At 35.6% G+C, this 16392-nt stretch overlaps 2 protein-coding genes across 5 annotated transcripts in view; one reads left to right on the top strand and one right to left on the bottom strand.

Moving 5' to 3' along the window:
* LOC121418779 (chromatin-remodeling ATPase INO80-like) overlaps positions 1-1453 on the bottom strand; it is a 111964-nt gene extending 110511 nt beyond the window's left edge. For both annotated transcript variants that reach the window (XM_041612881.1, XM_041612880.1), the window contains exon 1: positions 1079-1453. The gene's annotated coding sequence lies outside the window, so the exon portion shown is untranslated. The remainder of the gene's footprint in view (positions 1-1078) is intronic.
* A 2797-nt stretch (positions 1454-4250) lies between these two features.
* LOC121418778 (serine/arginine-rich splicing factor 6-like) lies at positions 4251-15985 on the top strand. Of its 3 annotated transcripts, XR_005970511.1 has the most exons (10): positions 4251-4357; positions 7371-7499; positions 8014-8084; positions 8442-8525; positions 9164-9205; positions 11621-11690; positions 13523-13596; positions 13999-14124; positions 14351-14913; positions 14962-15985. XR_005970511.1 is itself a non-coding variant. In XM_041612877.1 (9 exons), exons 2-9 carry the CDS (start codon positions 7374-7376, stop codon positions 14661-14663), a joined length of 906 nt encoding a protein of 301 aa, XP_041468811.1. In that variant the 5' UTR covers positions 4251-4357; positions 7371-7373; the 3' UTR covers positions 14664-15985. The 3 variants fall into 3 exon arrangements, 2 of the variants coding, with proteins under 2 accessions (XP_041468811.1, XP_041468813.1); XM_041612877.1 differs by having other exon boundaries at positions 14351-15985; XM_041612879.1 differs by lacking the exon at positions 9164-9205 and having other exon boundaries at positions 14351-15985.
* Positions 15986-16392: the final 407 nt, after the last annotated feature.

The raw sequence follows: 16392 nt of genomic DNA, 5'->3' as shown, positions 1-16392 counted from the left end.
GTGACACTGCACAAAACATATGGCGTTGTATGGCTTCCCGACAGCCGATTCAGCGTTTGCCCCCTTTCGCATCCCGTGATCAGTAGAGGCGTACGGCCAATATGGGAGACTCTCTCCAATAAGGGAGACAATCTCCCATATTGGAGACTTGCTTTGTAAAAGAACAAAAGAAACAACACCAACAAAAGCATGATTTTTTCCACCCAAACTTTTGTCCCACTGAGGTCAGAAGCCCATTTGTTTTGTGTGTGGATGACAACAAAAATCCTTATAACAACAAAAGTAGACGGTGAATTTTTAAAGTAGACGGTGAAAAGGGGTAATATTTCATGAGGATCTGCTTATCACATTTTTATTTGCCGCCAAGGTAATCCTTTTTAAGCAAATGTAAACAAAGAAAATTGGTCTCCCAAACTGGAGACTGTCTCTGAAATTGGATACCCAAATTCTTCATAAAAGTCTGATATTGGAGATAATCTCTCTCATGGGAGACAGTCTCCAATATTGGCCGTGCGCCTCTACTGGTGATCCTCTGCGATGACAGACGCCCTCACGCGAGAGACGCTATTTGCGATAAGGTCTATCATGCGATGCACGCACGCGATTCATCGTATCACATACTAGCTGTGCGCTGACTGCACTCTCGATTCGTCTCGCGTGCCGGGCTAGACGCGAAGGCGGTCGGTCAGTCGTATAATCTAGCGAATAATGCTACTTTTTCTCTTTTTTTCTGTTGGGTCCCGATGCGTGAGATCGTGAGACGGACCCTGAATGCGCGAGTCTCGCACAATGCATGCCATGAGCCTTGTAGCTCTGGTACGAGAATTTTTTTTTAAATATGTTGAATTTTTCAAGTCACTTGAAAAACTCCTCGAAACAGACGGATGCTGCTAGCTGTCTAACTCTAAACATGCTAATATTAAGAGTCTAACTTCAAGTTCAACGTCATGACATGACAATTGTTACTCTGTATTGTAAGACTCTGTTTACATACAGCAGGTATTGACTTAAGCCTACCGTACCGCCGGTAACGTTAGGCCTACCTAATTTCTTATTGAAAATAAATTGACGAACTTACCCATTCACACTCAATAATGAATAAGAACCGCGAATCAGGGGAAGGTAAAAATGCTTATTTATTCAAAATGATCAGGAAGGAAGCACCGCAACTGGTAAGGCGGATATTAACTAAACATTCAGAACCCCACAGGCCACGAGTTCAAACTTCAGTCCAAGCTAGCTGCAAGAGAGTCGAGTCGAAAGCTCACATAACTCACACACCATGCACGATGCATGCATGGTTTCGGATGCTCCGCCATAGGCCATGGGCTCGCAGAGCTTCGAGCTGAGCCTAGCTAGCTATTATGAGAGTGGGCATCCATACTCGCTCGAGATCGATCTCTCGGTAATTTCCGTCAGCCATTCGGGTCGGTCAGAGGCAAAGTAGAGTGGCCTTTCTGCGACAAAACAAAAACGTCTTGGGCCCGAATTGGCCACACGCCGTTACTGCTACATCAATATCCTATCCTGGATTTATTTGTTTGCTTGTTTTTTGTAACGAGTAGGATATGAGCAGCAAAAATACAAGGGTAAAAATTTAACTCTTCAAGAAATTGACGAGAAAAAAATCCAAATTTGAAAACGGCCAACTTTTTTTATGTTTTTAACAAGGGGGCCAGGGGTGCTCCCCGGGGGGGGGGGGGGGCACTCGACCAAAAAAGTGGTGGGGGTGTGCCGCGGGCGAGACAAAAAACGGGGGCCTTGGAGCGGGCTTATTGTAAAAAGGAGGGTCCTCAGAACGGGCTTCGGAACGACAAATGTTTGTGAAAACGGGGGTCCTTGGAACGGATCGCCAGCGTGTGCATTATACCCACTATGCATTATATACTGAGTGCCCCCCCCCCCGGGGGTGCTCCTTTAAAATACGACATATCCCCACCCCCTTTCTCTATACAGTGCATCCCAGAAAAAAATGAATTTAGTGTAATTTTAGGTTGTCATGATCATAAATTTGTTTCATGGGATGTACATGAATAAAAAGATATGATTCTCTTCTTATATGTTTCTATGTCAACATTCTTAATGCTCGTGACCGATGAAACAAGAACGTGGGGGGTGGCGCACCGGCAAAGTCCTGCTGTAACAAAGTTTGTAACTTAAAGGTCAAGTCCATCCCAGAAAAATGTTGATTTGAATATAAATAAAGAAAAATCAAATTAGCATAAAGCTGACAATTTCATCAAAATCGGATGTAAAATAATAAAGTTATGACATTTTAAAACAGTTTCACAAAAGAGTGATATGCACAATTCAGTGACATGCAATTGAAACAGTCGATGATGTCCTTCACTCACTATATTTCTTTTGTTTGTTATTGTTGAAGTACAATATATCATTTTTTACAGATTTGACAATATAAGGCCAATCAACTTGAATGAATCATACAGTATTAGACGATGCTAATTCTACATGTTCATCAGGGAGGAATTAATTTTGGTTTCACTTGACAATGAGGAGAAAAGTAGGATATTTTATATTTTATATAACAAAATACAAAAGAAATAGTGAGTGGATGACAACATCAGTCTCCTCATTTGCACATCGACCAGGTTGTCCATGACTAAATTGTGAAATTAAGCAAAACTTTTAAAATGTCAATAATTTTCTTATTTTACATTTCTTTTTGATGAAATTTTCAGTGTTATGCGTTGCTTGTTGGATATTTCTCTTTTTATTCAAATCAACTTTTTGTTGGGGTGGACTTGTCCTTTAAAGGTCAAGTCCACCCCAAAAAATGTTGATTTGAATCAATAGAGAAAAATCAGACAAGCACAATGCTGAAAATTTCATCAAAATCGGATGGAAAATAAGAAAGTTATGACATTTCAAAGTTTCGCTTATTTTCAACAAAACAGTTATATGAACGAGCCACTTATATCCAAATGAGAGAGTCGATGATGTCACTCACTCACTATTTCTTTTGTTTTTTATTGTTTGAATTATACAATATTTCATTTTTTACGAATTTGACGATTAGGACCTCCTTGCCTGAAGCACAAAATGTTAAAATAATGGAATTCCATGTGTTCAGGGAGGAATGAAACTTCATTTCACATGACAATGACGAGAAAATCAAAATATTTCATATAATAAATTACAAAAGAAATAGTGAGTGAGTGATGTCATCAACTCTCTCATTTGGATGTAACTGGCTCGTTCATATAACTATTTTGTTGAAAATAAGCGAAACTTTAAAATGCCATAACTTTCTTATTTTACATCCAATTTTGATGAAATTTTCAGTGTTATGCTTGTTGAATTTTTCTCTTTTTATTCAAATCAAGTTTTGATTGGGGTGGACTTGTCCTTTAAATATCATTATTTTCTTCTTTCATTTAATGAGATCTTAAATAAAATGATGCGTGTTGCATACTCAAATGTTCCCATCGTATGACTTCATCGTATGCATGCATTTGAAGCAACCTTATATGCAGTGAAGTTATTTCAACCCGTCAGTAATTAAGTGAAAGGGGTCAAAGTAGATACAAATTTTTCTTCTGATTTCTCTTCTTTTTTGTGATGATGTTTGTTTAGAGTTGTTGTGGCCCAGTGGATAAGTCTCTGGGCTTTGAACCACAATGGAGTTCAAATCCCACCACGGCACTCGAGTCCTTTGGCAAGGAGGTGTTTATCTACATTTGCCACTATCCACCCAGGTGTAGTAAATGGGTAACCAGTAGAAAGATATTGCTTGAATGCTCGAGGTCCGACCAGGGTAGCTGTGTTATGAAGCCTGGGTAATAGTATGTTGCACTATGTTCCATATACCATAACATTTTATGGTCCGTTTAAGTTGGACCTTAATGTTGTCTCTGTAAAAATTGAGATATTGTATAATTCGAACAATGAAAAAAAATAGTGAGTGAGGGAAATCATCGATTCTCTCATTTGCATGAGGCTAAACTATTTTGAGAAATATAAGCGAAACTTTAAAATATTATATAACTTTATTTCTTAATTATTATACATCCGATTTCGATGAAATTTTTTAACATAATGCTTGTCTGATTTTTCACTGTTGGTTCAAATCAACATTATTCTTAGGTGGAAATGACCTTTAATTGTACATATTGAATATAGTCTCACTACTTCAGACTCTGCATTATGCGAATTGCGAAAATCAAGGGTCTGTGTCTGCAGACTATTACTGGTCATACATTTTTTTACGCATGCGCAATTCAGCCATGAAAAATAAAAGCGTGCGTTCATTTTTCCGCCATTTTGTGACGAGCCTGGACGGAGCTGTGAGGTAGTTGTGATAGGAGAGGAATTTTCTTCTTGTTTTGTTTCAGAAGTCGTAAGTTTTGATAGTTAATATTCTTTTCATATCATGTACTTTTAATTCAAGATTTCTTTAATTCAACATAACCAACTTTTTAGGAGTAAAATTGTGAAAGAGGAAGGGTTTTTAAAACCCTTTTTTTTTTTTACTGAGAATTGAGATAGGTACCGTACTCGTACATCTATGGGAGTGGGCCTATGGCATATATATACACGTGCCAGTGCAGTGTGGTGGCGTCGTGAGGTCACATCTAGTATCGCATCGAGTTGTGCGTGTGGAATGATTGGCATCGAAATTTGGGCAAGACTTCCAGTTCCATGGCATGGTTCCCCCAGTTCCATATGTCCCCCCCTCTAAAATTGGAAAAAAATATGGAGGTTTAGGCCCTATGAAGAATTATCTAACATAAGTAAGAGATTTAAGAATAGGGTGTCTGAAGCCACACTGAAGTGTCAGCATAAAAGTTAAAGGGGAATCCAGCCTTGGCCATAGAATGTTGTGTTGGGAAGCAGAAAAATTAATTAAACAGAATAGTGAAAGTTTGAAAGAAATCGGACAAGCAATAAGAAAGTTATAGCTGCTTTAAAATTGAGATCACTAATACCATGTAGATTTCAAATTGGCAACTGGGTAAGTAAATTATGACAAGGGGCAAGGACAACTTTCCCATAGGCCATGTACTTTATTATCAGGGATTTGTGGTTTTCTCCTAAGTACCCATTCCCCTGGGGCAGTAATCTCAATATAACCCAGGTAGTATATTGTTTAATGTCCTCATGAAAGAAAAATCTAATTTGAAATAAAACTTTGGGGGAAAATGACATTTTAGCATGGATGAGTAGTCCTTGCCTTACATCACTATGCCATCACATAAGCGGCCAATTTGAAGTCTCCATGGGTATAGTGATTACCAATATTTACAACTTTAAAAAATTCATAACTTTCTTGTTATTTGTCCAATATTGTTCAAACTTTCCCCTATCAACTTGTCTGATTTTTCTTTTTCTTATAAAAACAAGGTTTCATTTGGGTTGGATTTCCCTTTAAAACGGGCTGATTTAGGGGAAAATATGGCACATTTTTTCAGGAACTTCAGCTTTCAGGCTGCTAGAAAAAACTTGTGTTTGGCATGTTTGGAAAGAAAATTCAGGGGTTTCTTTTGACAAGACAAGTTTATATCATATATATGATCATTTGAAATAAGGATTTAGGGAATAACTGCAAACCCTTATTTGTGTGTGTGTTGAGATTGCCATTTCACCATGTGTTTTCTATGGGAAAATTAAATTTCTGTTCTGCACAATTTTTGTCGCAATTTTTCATTGTGATCTGGTTTCCAAATCTTTATAAAAATCATACCATCAGAAAGAGCATAAAAAATCCTAATAGACTCCTTATGGACAAGTTTTTGGCATTAATAATAAATTTATAACAGCTCTTAGAACTAAAAATTTGGATCTGTGTGTGTCCATTTCTTAACTACACAGTCTATGGCAGAGAAATGCTGAAAATTCGACCTGATTTCATTCTTTTTTGCAGCCAATAATTTGATTTTTTTCAAAATTGTTACATTTCTGTCAGTCTGAAGGGAATTTCTCTTCAAATTCACAAAGAAAATGTGAAATGAAAAAAAAATTCTCCAGACACCCTATTAAGAAGGAAAAGTTGAATACATACCATACCAAAATATGGCTTTATTCTGTCAAAATTTCGATTGTGTGTAATTCCCAATGGCATCGGTTTATTTAGTCAGAAAAATGAATATCCTTGTGGAGTAGACTAGTCGTAATATCGGTTGATAACCATTTTGAAACCCATGGCTTTCAACAATTCCTACTAGCTCAATGAGTAGTAGCATTAGCAAGCAAGGCGACAGACTGGAGGGGGATTCGACTTGAGATGCTTTGTTCTGCAGCAAGAGGTTCTAATCTAAGTTCCAACCGGAAGTAAGAAGAACAAATGAAGAAATTAAAAATGAAAGAAGGCGGATTTGGAGAAGTATTTTTTAATTTAGTGGAGGGGACATAAAGTCTTTCTGAAATTTAGATTGTGTTAAGGCCTATTTGTTCATGCCATTCACCACCATTAAAGTCTAGATAACTTGGTTTACTCACATATAGTAAAGTGTCCAAATATCAGAAACTTTATAAAGTTTAGCATATTGGAACTAAACAAAAATACAATCATTGAATGAATAAAAATCAAAATTATGTTTATTTCTATCCTTGAGGACTCTGTGATGATATTTTTGATATTTTGACATATACTTCTTCATCACGGAGCCTCGAAACTCTTCCCATACATGCATAATCGAGACCTACGCACCCGGATGGATTTCCGTAGGAAATCCATATTTAGAGGGTGAAATTGGTTTGTATGTTTTTATGTTATTTATCTATGAACCTTCATACGCCTAATGCCTATGATGGAATAAAAATTATTTCATTATGAATGTGAAATATAAGGTTTCTTACCAGACCGATCTCGTGTAGATCCCTCGATCCTTTTGTCAACAAAGCAAATACAATAGGCTTGACCCTTGAACTGCTTCGTTATGACGTTTCATCGATAAGCGATGTTATAAAATGCTGTTTTGAAGAACAATTAATAGATAAAAATTATTATTTAACAAATAAAATTTAATACTTGATTACAAATTAATAATAATTATAATTCATTTTTACTTGTACCATAAGCATTAACTCAGAGGCTGGGGTACCAAAAACACCCCAAATAAAAAAAAAATCATTCACCCACCTCAATTCTACTGATGTTTGTGACTTGTCTAACTGCAGACTCCTAACTTTTAAGCAGTAGATAGACCTTGGAAAAAAATGCACTGGCGTTCGTTTCCTCCCTTTAAAAATGCTCACGAAATGGCCAACCAATACGGATGCGCGGCAGCTTACCCATTTGTTCACATAGTTTTAGTCGTTAACTACAGTCTATATCAAGATTCATAATAGACTAAAGTTAACGACTAAAATTAATTAACTAATTTATCTGTCTCACATTAATTCCTTTCTAGATAATGTCAAGTGGAAGAGTCTATGTTGGAAGGTTGAGCTACCAAGCTCGAGAGAGGGATGTTGAAAGGTTTTTCAGAGGTTTTGGTAGAATACGTGAAATCAATCTAAAAAATGGCTTTGGGTTTGTGGTGAGTATTGCCATATTTTCATGCTATAAAAGATCCTGAAGCATTCTCATTTACAGATTTATTGTTTACAGCTGATAATTTTCCTGGTATCACATTGCAATTAGCTCTCCATTTTTTCATCACTTTACAAAATATTGTTGGAAGATACAGCCAGAAATGCTAATCAAATTTTGAGGGGAAAAGTATTTCCTGGTGAGAAATGTATGCTTTGGGTTGAGATATTAATTTTACTTGTTGCTCTGATTTTTATACTTTGAATAAAATGGGTAAACCATTGCAAAAGCATGAATCAAGTACTCTTAGTGTGATAAAAATAATTATTGGCCCATTCTCTGTATAATACTCACTTAATTGGTTGTCAAGAATTATCAGTTTTTCAGTCAAATTCTTAAAAAAAAAAAAATGTGGCCTTATTTACCCCCACTCTCCCCTATACAAAAGATATATAAAATAATTTTAACATGTCAGAATTCTGATAATTTAAGTAACAAAGTCCATCTCATTTGATGTGCAGGAATTTGAAGACTATCGAGATGCTGATGATGCTGTCTATGAGCTGAATGGCAAAGAACTTGTTGGTGAAAGGTAGGGAATGCATGCCACAATTTTTTTTTCAGTACTTTTTTAACGAGGGATCCATCTGTACTGTCTCATCTGAAATGATATGAAAAACACATATCTTCCAAATTGATCCTAGATATAATATCTGCTGTAATTTGTAAACGCAAAAATACAAATGATACTGCATAAAGGAAATTTTGAAGCAAAAAAAGTCGAAGAAAATTAAATGAAACCTTATGACTATGCAGACTTATTCCATTGTCTCTAGATTTTTTTTAAACATAATTAAGAAAAAAAAAGTTATATATCAGTGTTCATCCTGGTTAAATAGGGCTATGTGAATGTCTGAATTTTATCATTTGATTAATTTAACATTTGCAGAGTAATTATTGAACATGCCAGAGGACCTGCAAGAGGTCGTGATGAATACAGATATGGCTACCGCAGGAGAGGAGGTGTTGACAAGTGAGTATATTTCTTTTTGCTGTTATTTTTCTCTTGTTTTCACTTTCATTTTTGGGAAGGGAATTAGTTGGCCCAGACATGTTCACATCCCCCAAATTTCAAAATATAAACTTTTTTTTTTTTTGTATTAGAGACAAATGGCATATTTTGTGTCAAAGTCGCACCTAAAAAACAGCATTTCAGTGATTGCGAGTATATGCATACCAATTACAGTTGAAGTAACATGTTTACTAATTTGATTACATTTTGCCTTTTTTTCCAAGCATGATGAATAAAACTTTTGAGATGTTATCTTCCCCATTTTGATAGAAACACTTTACTGGTGCTAATGTTACTTTGAATTTATCTCAACTAAAAAGATTTTTGCATTAACAAATGATCAGGTTTGCAAATTAAATTTGCATTAACCTCTGCGATATGCAATCTTGCGCAGTGACCAAAGAAAGCAAATTCTTGCCTTGAATGCTCAAGCAGTATTGCTCAGGTACCCCCATATATTTTTTTAATTAATTTTTTTCTTGGATGGTTCAGGGAATTGCATTTCATACAATTTCTATTCACCAAATAAATATATTGTCTGCAATTTTTACCTAATCTACAGAGTGAATATTTGGTTGTGCTTTACTCCAACATCACAGGTTCGGAGGATCTGGTGGGGGTGGTAGTAGGAGCTCACAAAGGCAAGAATTTGTTTGTTTTTAGCCAGAAAAAAAATGCTAGAATAACTTGCAGATTCACTTCAACTGAGCCACAACTAACCACTCTGTTAATTACCTCCTACTTTTTGGAAATGGTTAATGGATATATTAAAGCATTGATCATTTGAAAAAAAAAATTAATGTATATTTGGACACGATAATGTATCATTTGTGTAGCAAGTGTATGTCTGTTTAAAAAAAAATGGGTGGGAATTTACTAACATATGCTTCAAATTTTGGAGTTCCAACATTAACAAAAAATCTTTGATTGGTGGTTATGTTGAAATGCTTCTACATTCTTAAGTGGTGAGTCAAGACCTTGGATTTACTTAGTATTAATGCAATTGTATGTGCTTAATCTTATTTAGAAAATAGAACTTAACTTTGCCAGCATTGGTTTTGTTTACTTTTGCCATTTTCCATGAGGTTGTACTAATGACCCAAATGTACTAAGAAAATATATTTTTTGCGTATAACCACCAAACATGTAGTTATTGGGTGGTCGATCTGTTTGGTTTTTGCTCTAGCAATATCTAAAGGACCATTTGATGGATCAAACTTTGGCCGAATGTTGATAGATGAGTGACGATTATTAGTTTTGCCGGTATCAAGGTGAAAGGTCACAAGTTATTTTGATAAGGGAATAATAATAGCACTGTTGGTCATAGGAGAAATGCTTTTAACTTAGTTGTATACAATCTTTGTTTAGCAGTCTTAAAAAAATGTGGAGTGTATTGCGACGACTATTCAAGAAAATTATTCTGTTGTGTACATGTATATTGAAAATATATTTTTCTCGTAATGAAGAAATGCTCAGGTATCAACCTCAAACTTGGTTCATATAAGTATTATAAAGTTCAATTGTCTGATTGTATCAGGGATTATGATTCATTATATACCCCAAAATATCTTGTCCTAGTGATAAATGATGAGCTATTTGTTGGTTAAATTCAAACTACTTATCTATGCATGTGGAAGGGACAATGATTCAATTGTATTATTTTTATCAATTATTCTTGCGCTTGTCTTGGTTCACCACTTGAATTTTGTATATGAATGTCTTCATGTAAACTTGACAGTACTACTAAAAATGTGCTTGATGGTACCTTAATTGCAATTTGTAAAGGTTCTTTGGGAGTAGTATGCATGGTTCTCTATCATGACCATACATTTGACTTGTGGTTACCTAAGGTGTACTCTGGAAATCAATATGAATTGACTAAAGAGAGTGAAATGATTGTGAAGGCATAACTCAAAAAGTTCTTCAAATTTCTATCATTAGCTAAGTAATCCATTACTTTTTATTCATGTTTTTTTTTTCTTTCTTTAATTTTTTTTTACATTTATTGAACTTTAATCAATGTCGGGTCAGACATTAAGACACAGGTTTCATTCTCTCACCCTCCAACTGAATTTTTCTCTTCCCCCCCCCCCCCCCCCAATACTTCTACTGACAAGCTAAGCCTAAATTATCTTAAATAAGCATGAAAAAACTGAAAGATCAAGTTTCCCCCAGAAAAAAAATGTTGATATGCAAATGAGAAAGTTGATGGTGTCTTGTATTTTATTGTTTGAATTACACAATGTTTCAATTTTCACTGATTTGACAATAGAACTCCTTGATTGAATTACAAAATGTAGTGCTAGCCGTAGTAATTCAACATTTTCAGAGATGATTATTGTTTTTCACATGACAATGAGAAAATTGATATGTCATGTTTTATAATAAAATACTAACGAAATAGTGGGTGGATGATGTCATCGGTCCCCTCATTTGCATACATACTAGTATGTGCATAAAACTTGTGAAATTAAACAAAACTTCTGTTATATCTGATTTTGATGAATTTGTTAGTTTATGCTTGTTTGATTTTTCCCTTTTTATTCAAATCTACTTTTTGTTGAGTTGGACTTTAAACCTTTTTGGGATGAAGGTATTTTTTCTCACCTTTGTCCATTTTAAATTACTGTATTGACTGAAAAATTGCTACATGCATAACAATGGCACTTATTTGAATTTTAATAAAATTGTTAAACCTGCAAACTTAGCTGTATATAAACTATTGAAATTCCTTTGGTGGTGGCTGGCATTAATGCTACAATATTTTTTGCATAGGCCACACTGGTTAAAAGTTGATTCCTGTTCATTGTTATCATATTTTGATTGTGTATGCATGCTTTGAGTGAATGCTCCTCCCCCCCCCCCCCCCATATCAAGCCAATACAAGGTTCTGCTTTGGTATCCCCCTTGTTTTCTTTATATTTTGTACTTGCTTTTGTGTAGAATACTAGTGAAATATTTGTGGGTTGTACAGGGTTTTTTTTCTTTTGTACAGACAGATAAAATATTAGTAACAAAAATGATGGAATATTTTTCCTGATTTCTTTTCTAATTAGATATGGGCCTCCAGTCAGAACCGAACATCGCGTCATTGTGGAGCATCTATCCACCAGAGTTAGTTGGCAGGTAGGAATCTTGATGGCTTGAAGAAAGCAATTGCAAATAAAACTTCATTTATTGTCTTCTTGAATATATTTGAAGTCCATTCTTTCCATCTTTGCCTTTTTATTACTTATTTTCAAATCAATTTTGAAGATTACTGATCTATTGAAGCCTTGATAATTGCATATGGGTGCATTTCATTTACATTTCATTCAAAGCATATTCTTGGATTGATAAAGTGCTATTTTTTATTTTTCACTTTATATAAGAAAAGTTATAACTGCTAAATTAATTATGATACCATGTTATCCTCTCTTCAGCACTCTTAAGACTTTGGAGATGCCATGGTACTTATTACTGGCTAATGACTGTGGGCTTGGCTTGGCTGTGAGGTGCAGGCTCTCTCATGAGGTCTGACTGAAGTGTGTCTCTAAAGAGATGTTGAGCGAGATGAAGCACCCCACAACCCCTGGGGATGTTCCCTCTTGGCCTACCGTAATTCTGGCACTGGGCACTAGTTGAGATGTACATACTCCTGCCATCCCCCCTGTAGTCGGATGACAGCCTAACATCTTTCCTGGTTACAAGAAATTAAATCTTGCTAGTGGCTCTTTGAAGGAAGGGGAAAAAAAGCTGTCATCAATTACCTATATATCAAGTTCTGGATCTGGAATCTTTAAAAAAAAAATGGGGGCAAAATGGGATGGGGGATGAATCTTCTCTAAAGCTGTGTTCCTTTCGAGTACTGCTTTATCACCACTGTCATCTGTGGCTGGTTCCTAGAGAGAAAAATTATGTATAGAAGTCTGGCTGAGTGAGATGGTCTTGACAGCCTGAGGTGTAGTGATCTGGCTGGTTTGCTGCCTCGCCCCTCTGGTGGCGCTCCCCTCTATGGCTTGGATTACAGTGCTTTATATAAAGAGGCCTTGTATCGCGCTGAGCAATACCAGACACAGATGTGGTAGAAGGTATAGTAGTATGTCTTATGTGCAACTACTGAATTGCCCCTATTATTGAGTGTGTGCCTTGCAAGAATGTTGAGGGATGTTCGACAGTCCTTGCTTAGCACGTGTATAATTCATCCACTTAACATGTCCTCACTAAGAATTACAGTACTTGGCATATCTACGTTTTCTTATGAATGCAGAAATTTCCAGAAAATTTGATCCATAGCTAAAAGCCCAAACGGAAATTTAAGCATTGAAGTATTCAGATACTGGTTTGAAATAAGCTTTGATAATTTTTCATTCATTAGAGAGAAAAGATGGCTGTTGAATCATTTCTTTCCCATTATTTCTTGCAAGGCACACTGATGTGTGTGTTGTGTTCCATACATAAAATCTATATGTAGTCCATTGGAAACGGTTAATATGTAGGATGTGTAGGTTCACCAGTTGTCCATTCGAGGAACAGATGAGAGGAGGGTGCAGCCTCTGATGGTGTGACGATGACAGCAACATGATTCTACAGAGGTTCAGGCATTGGCTTTGACTTGATGACTCATCTGCTGAGACGAATGTTTATAATCCCCATCTGATTCTTATTTGCTACTAATTAAACTTACATTTTCTCTTATCACAACATCTACATCCAACTAGGATTTGCCTCTTTAGGTTATCTACCTTTTGAAAAAATAATTTCAAACAATAGGATGTGCTTGTTTCGTCTTTGTTGTTGATGATTGAAGTCAATGTGTTGAATTGATGTGATGACTTTCAATAGTATAATGCCTCTAAAATAAATAAAGACAAAGAATGTGCATTTTACTTTATGCATGATACCATTAAACGTGTTTGAAATGTGTTCATTGTTCATGGATCGTAACTGTTGAACATAATTCATTCTTTCTTGACCAGGACTTGAAAGACTACATGAGACAGGCAGGAGAGGTCACATTTGCAGATGCCCACAAACAGCGCAAGAATGAAGGGTAGGTGTACCCAGAGTTCTTGGGAAGTGCAGCTTTTCCCCAGTTTTAAGTGCCAAGTTGTTCCATGATATTATTAAGCAAAATAGAATGCTGTATGCTCCTTCTTGAAAGGAGTGTATAGATTTATTCCCATGTTGAAGTGAGATTATTGCACAAACGTCAAGATGTTCAAAAGTTTACAAATTCAGTGTGTTCAGTTTTCACAAAATAGTATATTGTGTTTGAACTATTACAACAAAACAAGAAGTGTTTGATCATACAGTCAGTAGGCACAATAAATTATCATCCTCATAAATCACAATTTTACAAGTACAGAAAAGTGGAAAATGCTGATAAAAAAAGTTGATTCGGTACTCTTCAGAATTAAGAAATGTGCTTTGCTTTGATTTTTTCAATCGACAGAATCGTTGAATTCGCTACGTACAGTGACATGAAGAATGCAATTGAGAAACTAGATGGAACAGAAATTAATGGACGTCGCATCAATGTGGTAGAGGACAGGCCCTCATCATCATCATCAAGGAGAAGGTGAAACTTTCACAACATTTCTTTAGGGGGGGGCAGTGAGAATATTAATTTATTGTCACAAAGTAAGCAGATGGTATGCTGTAGATTTAGAAAGTGATTTGGGAGTAATTTCAACTGTATATTTTCCAACCAGATGGTGAGTCAGATTCACTATACCAAAAAATTAATAGTTGCTTCATGTATTTCATTGTGATGTTAAAGATAATATATCTTTTTTTTTCTAAAGGTCTAGGAGCCACTCTAGATCTCGTTCCCGATCTCGTCGTCGCTCCAGGTCTCCCCGAAGCAGATCCCGAAGCCGCTCCCGTAGCAGGTCCCGATCTCGCTCCCATTCCCGCAAGTCTAGAAGCCCAAGGAAGAGCCCAAAGAGGAGCCCCAAGAGAAGTAGGAGCAGGTCTCTTAGTCCAAAGCGCGATAGTCGAAGCCGGAGCCGTTCACGAAGCAAGTCACCAAGGAATAGCAGAAGTCCTTCACCTATTGAGCAGAACAACAAGGGAATGTCAAGATCCAGATCTCCTAGTCCTCGAGATGATGATTAGACTGGGATGTCGGGTGGAAAGAATGGTTTGGCCAAATGGAAGTGGTATCTATGAATGCAGAAATTTAAAAGATGTACAGCTGTATACTTTGTGAACTTTGTAAATTTACAGTTGTATTTCAGTGACAGCATATTAATATGCTCTAGCTCATTGCATTCTACTTCACTTTGAATGATTGATACTATGTTGGGGGAAAAAGGGTGAAATGTAGATCAACACCAAAATGTGGACCTCTTTTTTTCACCTGTACCATTGCTACCAAATATCTTCATTGATAATTTTATAGGTAGTCTCAAAGCATTGTCACTTGGCTTTGGTCTGAATATTTCCCTTCAGAGGTGAGAAGATAGTATTGGCACCATGGTAGTGTTGCATTAAACTTTTCATTTAAGGTAACTCCATCAGTGCTTATCAAAATCAAGGTTTCTATTAACTGCCATTGATATTTAAGTTACCACAAAATAAAGTTTTCTGCAACTGAACCAATTTTTTTCCAATATATTTTTAATCATACACCTGAAGAAATGATTATCTACTATTTTTAGTATTTTAATTGATGCCTTCGCAGCATCATGCTCAGTTCAGAAATCATTACTGAATCAGCTGAATGATATTTGTACATTATGATGCCCTTTGTATATTATATCTTTTCAAATTGTAGAAATTGTTTAAATTGGTTTGATGGAAAGGAGAGTTCTAGTACTACCGCTATTGAACAGCTTTATATTTTTGGAGGAAAGCGAACCTGTCATTACTGATAACAAATAATCCTTACCCAAATTAGATCACAAATGTGTATTTTTCACAGCTTTTGTAAGTGGTATTTAGGCATTCCTTGAATTTATCTTTGGTTTATTTTAAATGTGATGTGGTTCAAATTGGTGTATTTTTGTAATTGTCCTTTCATTCTCAAGGTTTTTTTTGTAAATTTGAAAATGTGTTGTATTTCCTTTAGAGGTAATTCTAAAATTTCCTCCATTTAATATTTTCTCCTTTTTAAAAAGCTTTCTTGTACATTACTTTTATTAGTGATTATGCCAGACATTTTAATAACATGATTGCACTCATTCAATATTCAGAAAAACCCAAATTATGGCCGTGTTGCTGGATGTACTTTTCAGAGTAACCAAGTGTTTTTATTGTAAACCTCGCGTTTTCATGAGAAATACTGTTTTTCCACCAAAAACGTTCCCCCCCCCACTTTATGGAATGTTCTAAAGTAATAGCTGCAGAATGAGTTTTGAAAAGAACTGTATTTTAAGTAGGGTAATAATTTGTATGTAAACTTGTTTTTCACATGGATTAAAAGAATGAAAGGCAAACACTTGTTCCTTATTTTTTATATACAAAGTTATTTTATGAAAGCTGATTTTGTCTCGCCTGCATAGCAGAGCGAGAGCATAGACACGACAGCGGCATCGTCAACATTGAAATCTTAACCAAGGTTAAATTTTGAAATGTCATAACTTAAAAATGTATTTGGACCTAGTTCATGAATTCTAAACATAAGGCAGAGCTGCCAAGTAGTACTGATTTTCAGTATTTAGTACTGAAAAATGAGAATACTGATGGTTTCATGTAAAATACTGATTTTTAAAGTTTTAGCTTTACATGTGGTCCTATGGTATTCTTTGAAAATACTGATTTTCTCACCGAAATTTTCAGCTTTAAAATACTGAAATGTTCTTTTTCTGGTTGGCAGCTCTGATAAGGGTAATCAACTATTACT

The sequence above is a fragment of the Lytechinus variegatus genome, chromosome 7, assembly GCF_018143015.1.
Source record: "Lytechinus variegatus isolate NC3 chromosome 7, Lvar_3.0, whole genome shotgun sequence".
NCBI lineage: Eukaryota > Metazoa > Echinodermata > Echinoidea > Temnopleuroida > Toxopneustidae > Lytechinus > Lytechinus variegatus.
This window is presented reverse-complemented; position numbering and strand designations above follow the sequence as displayed.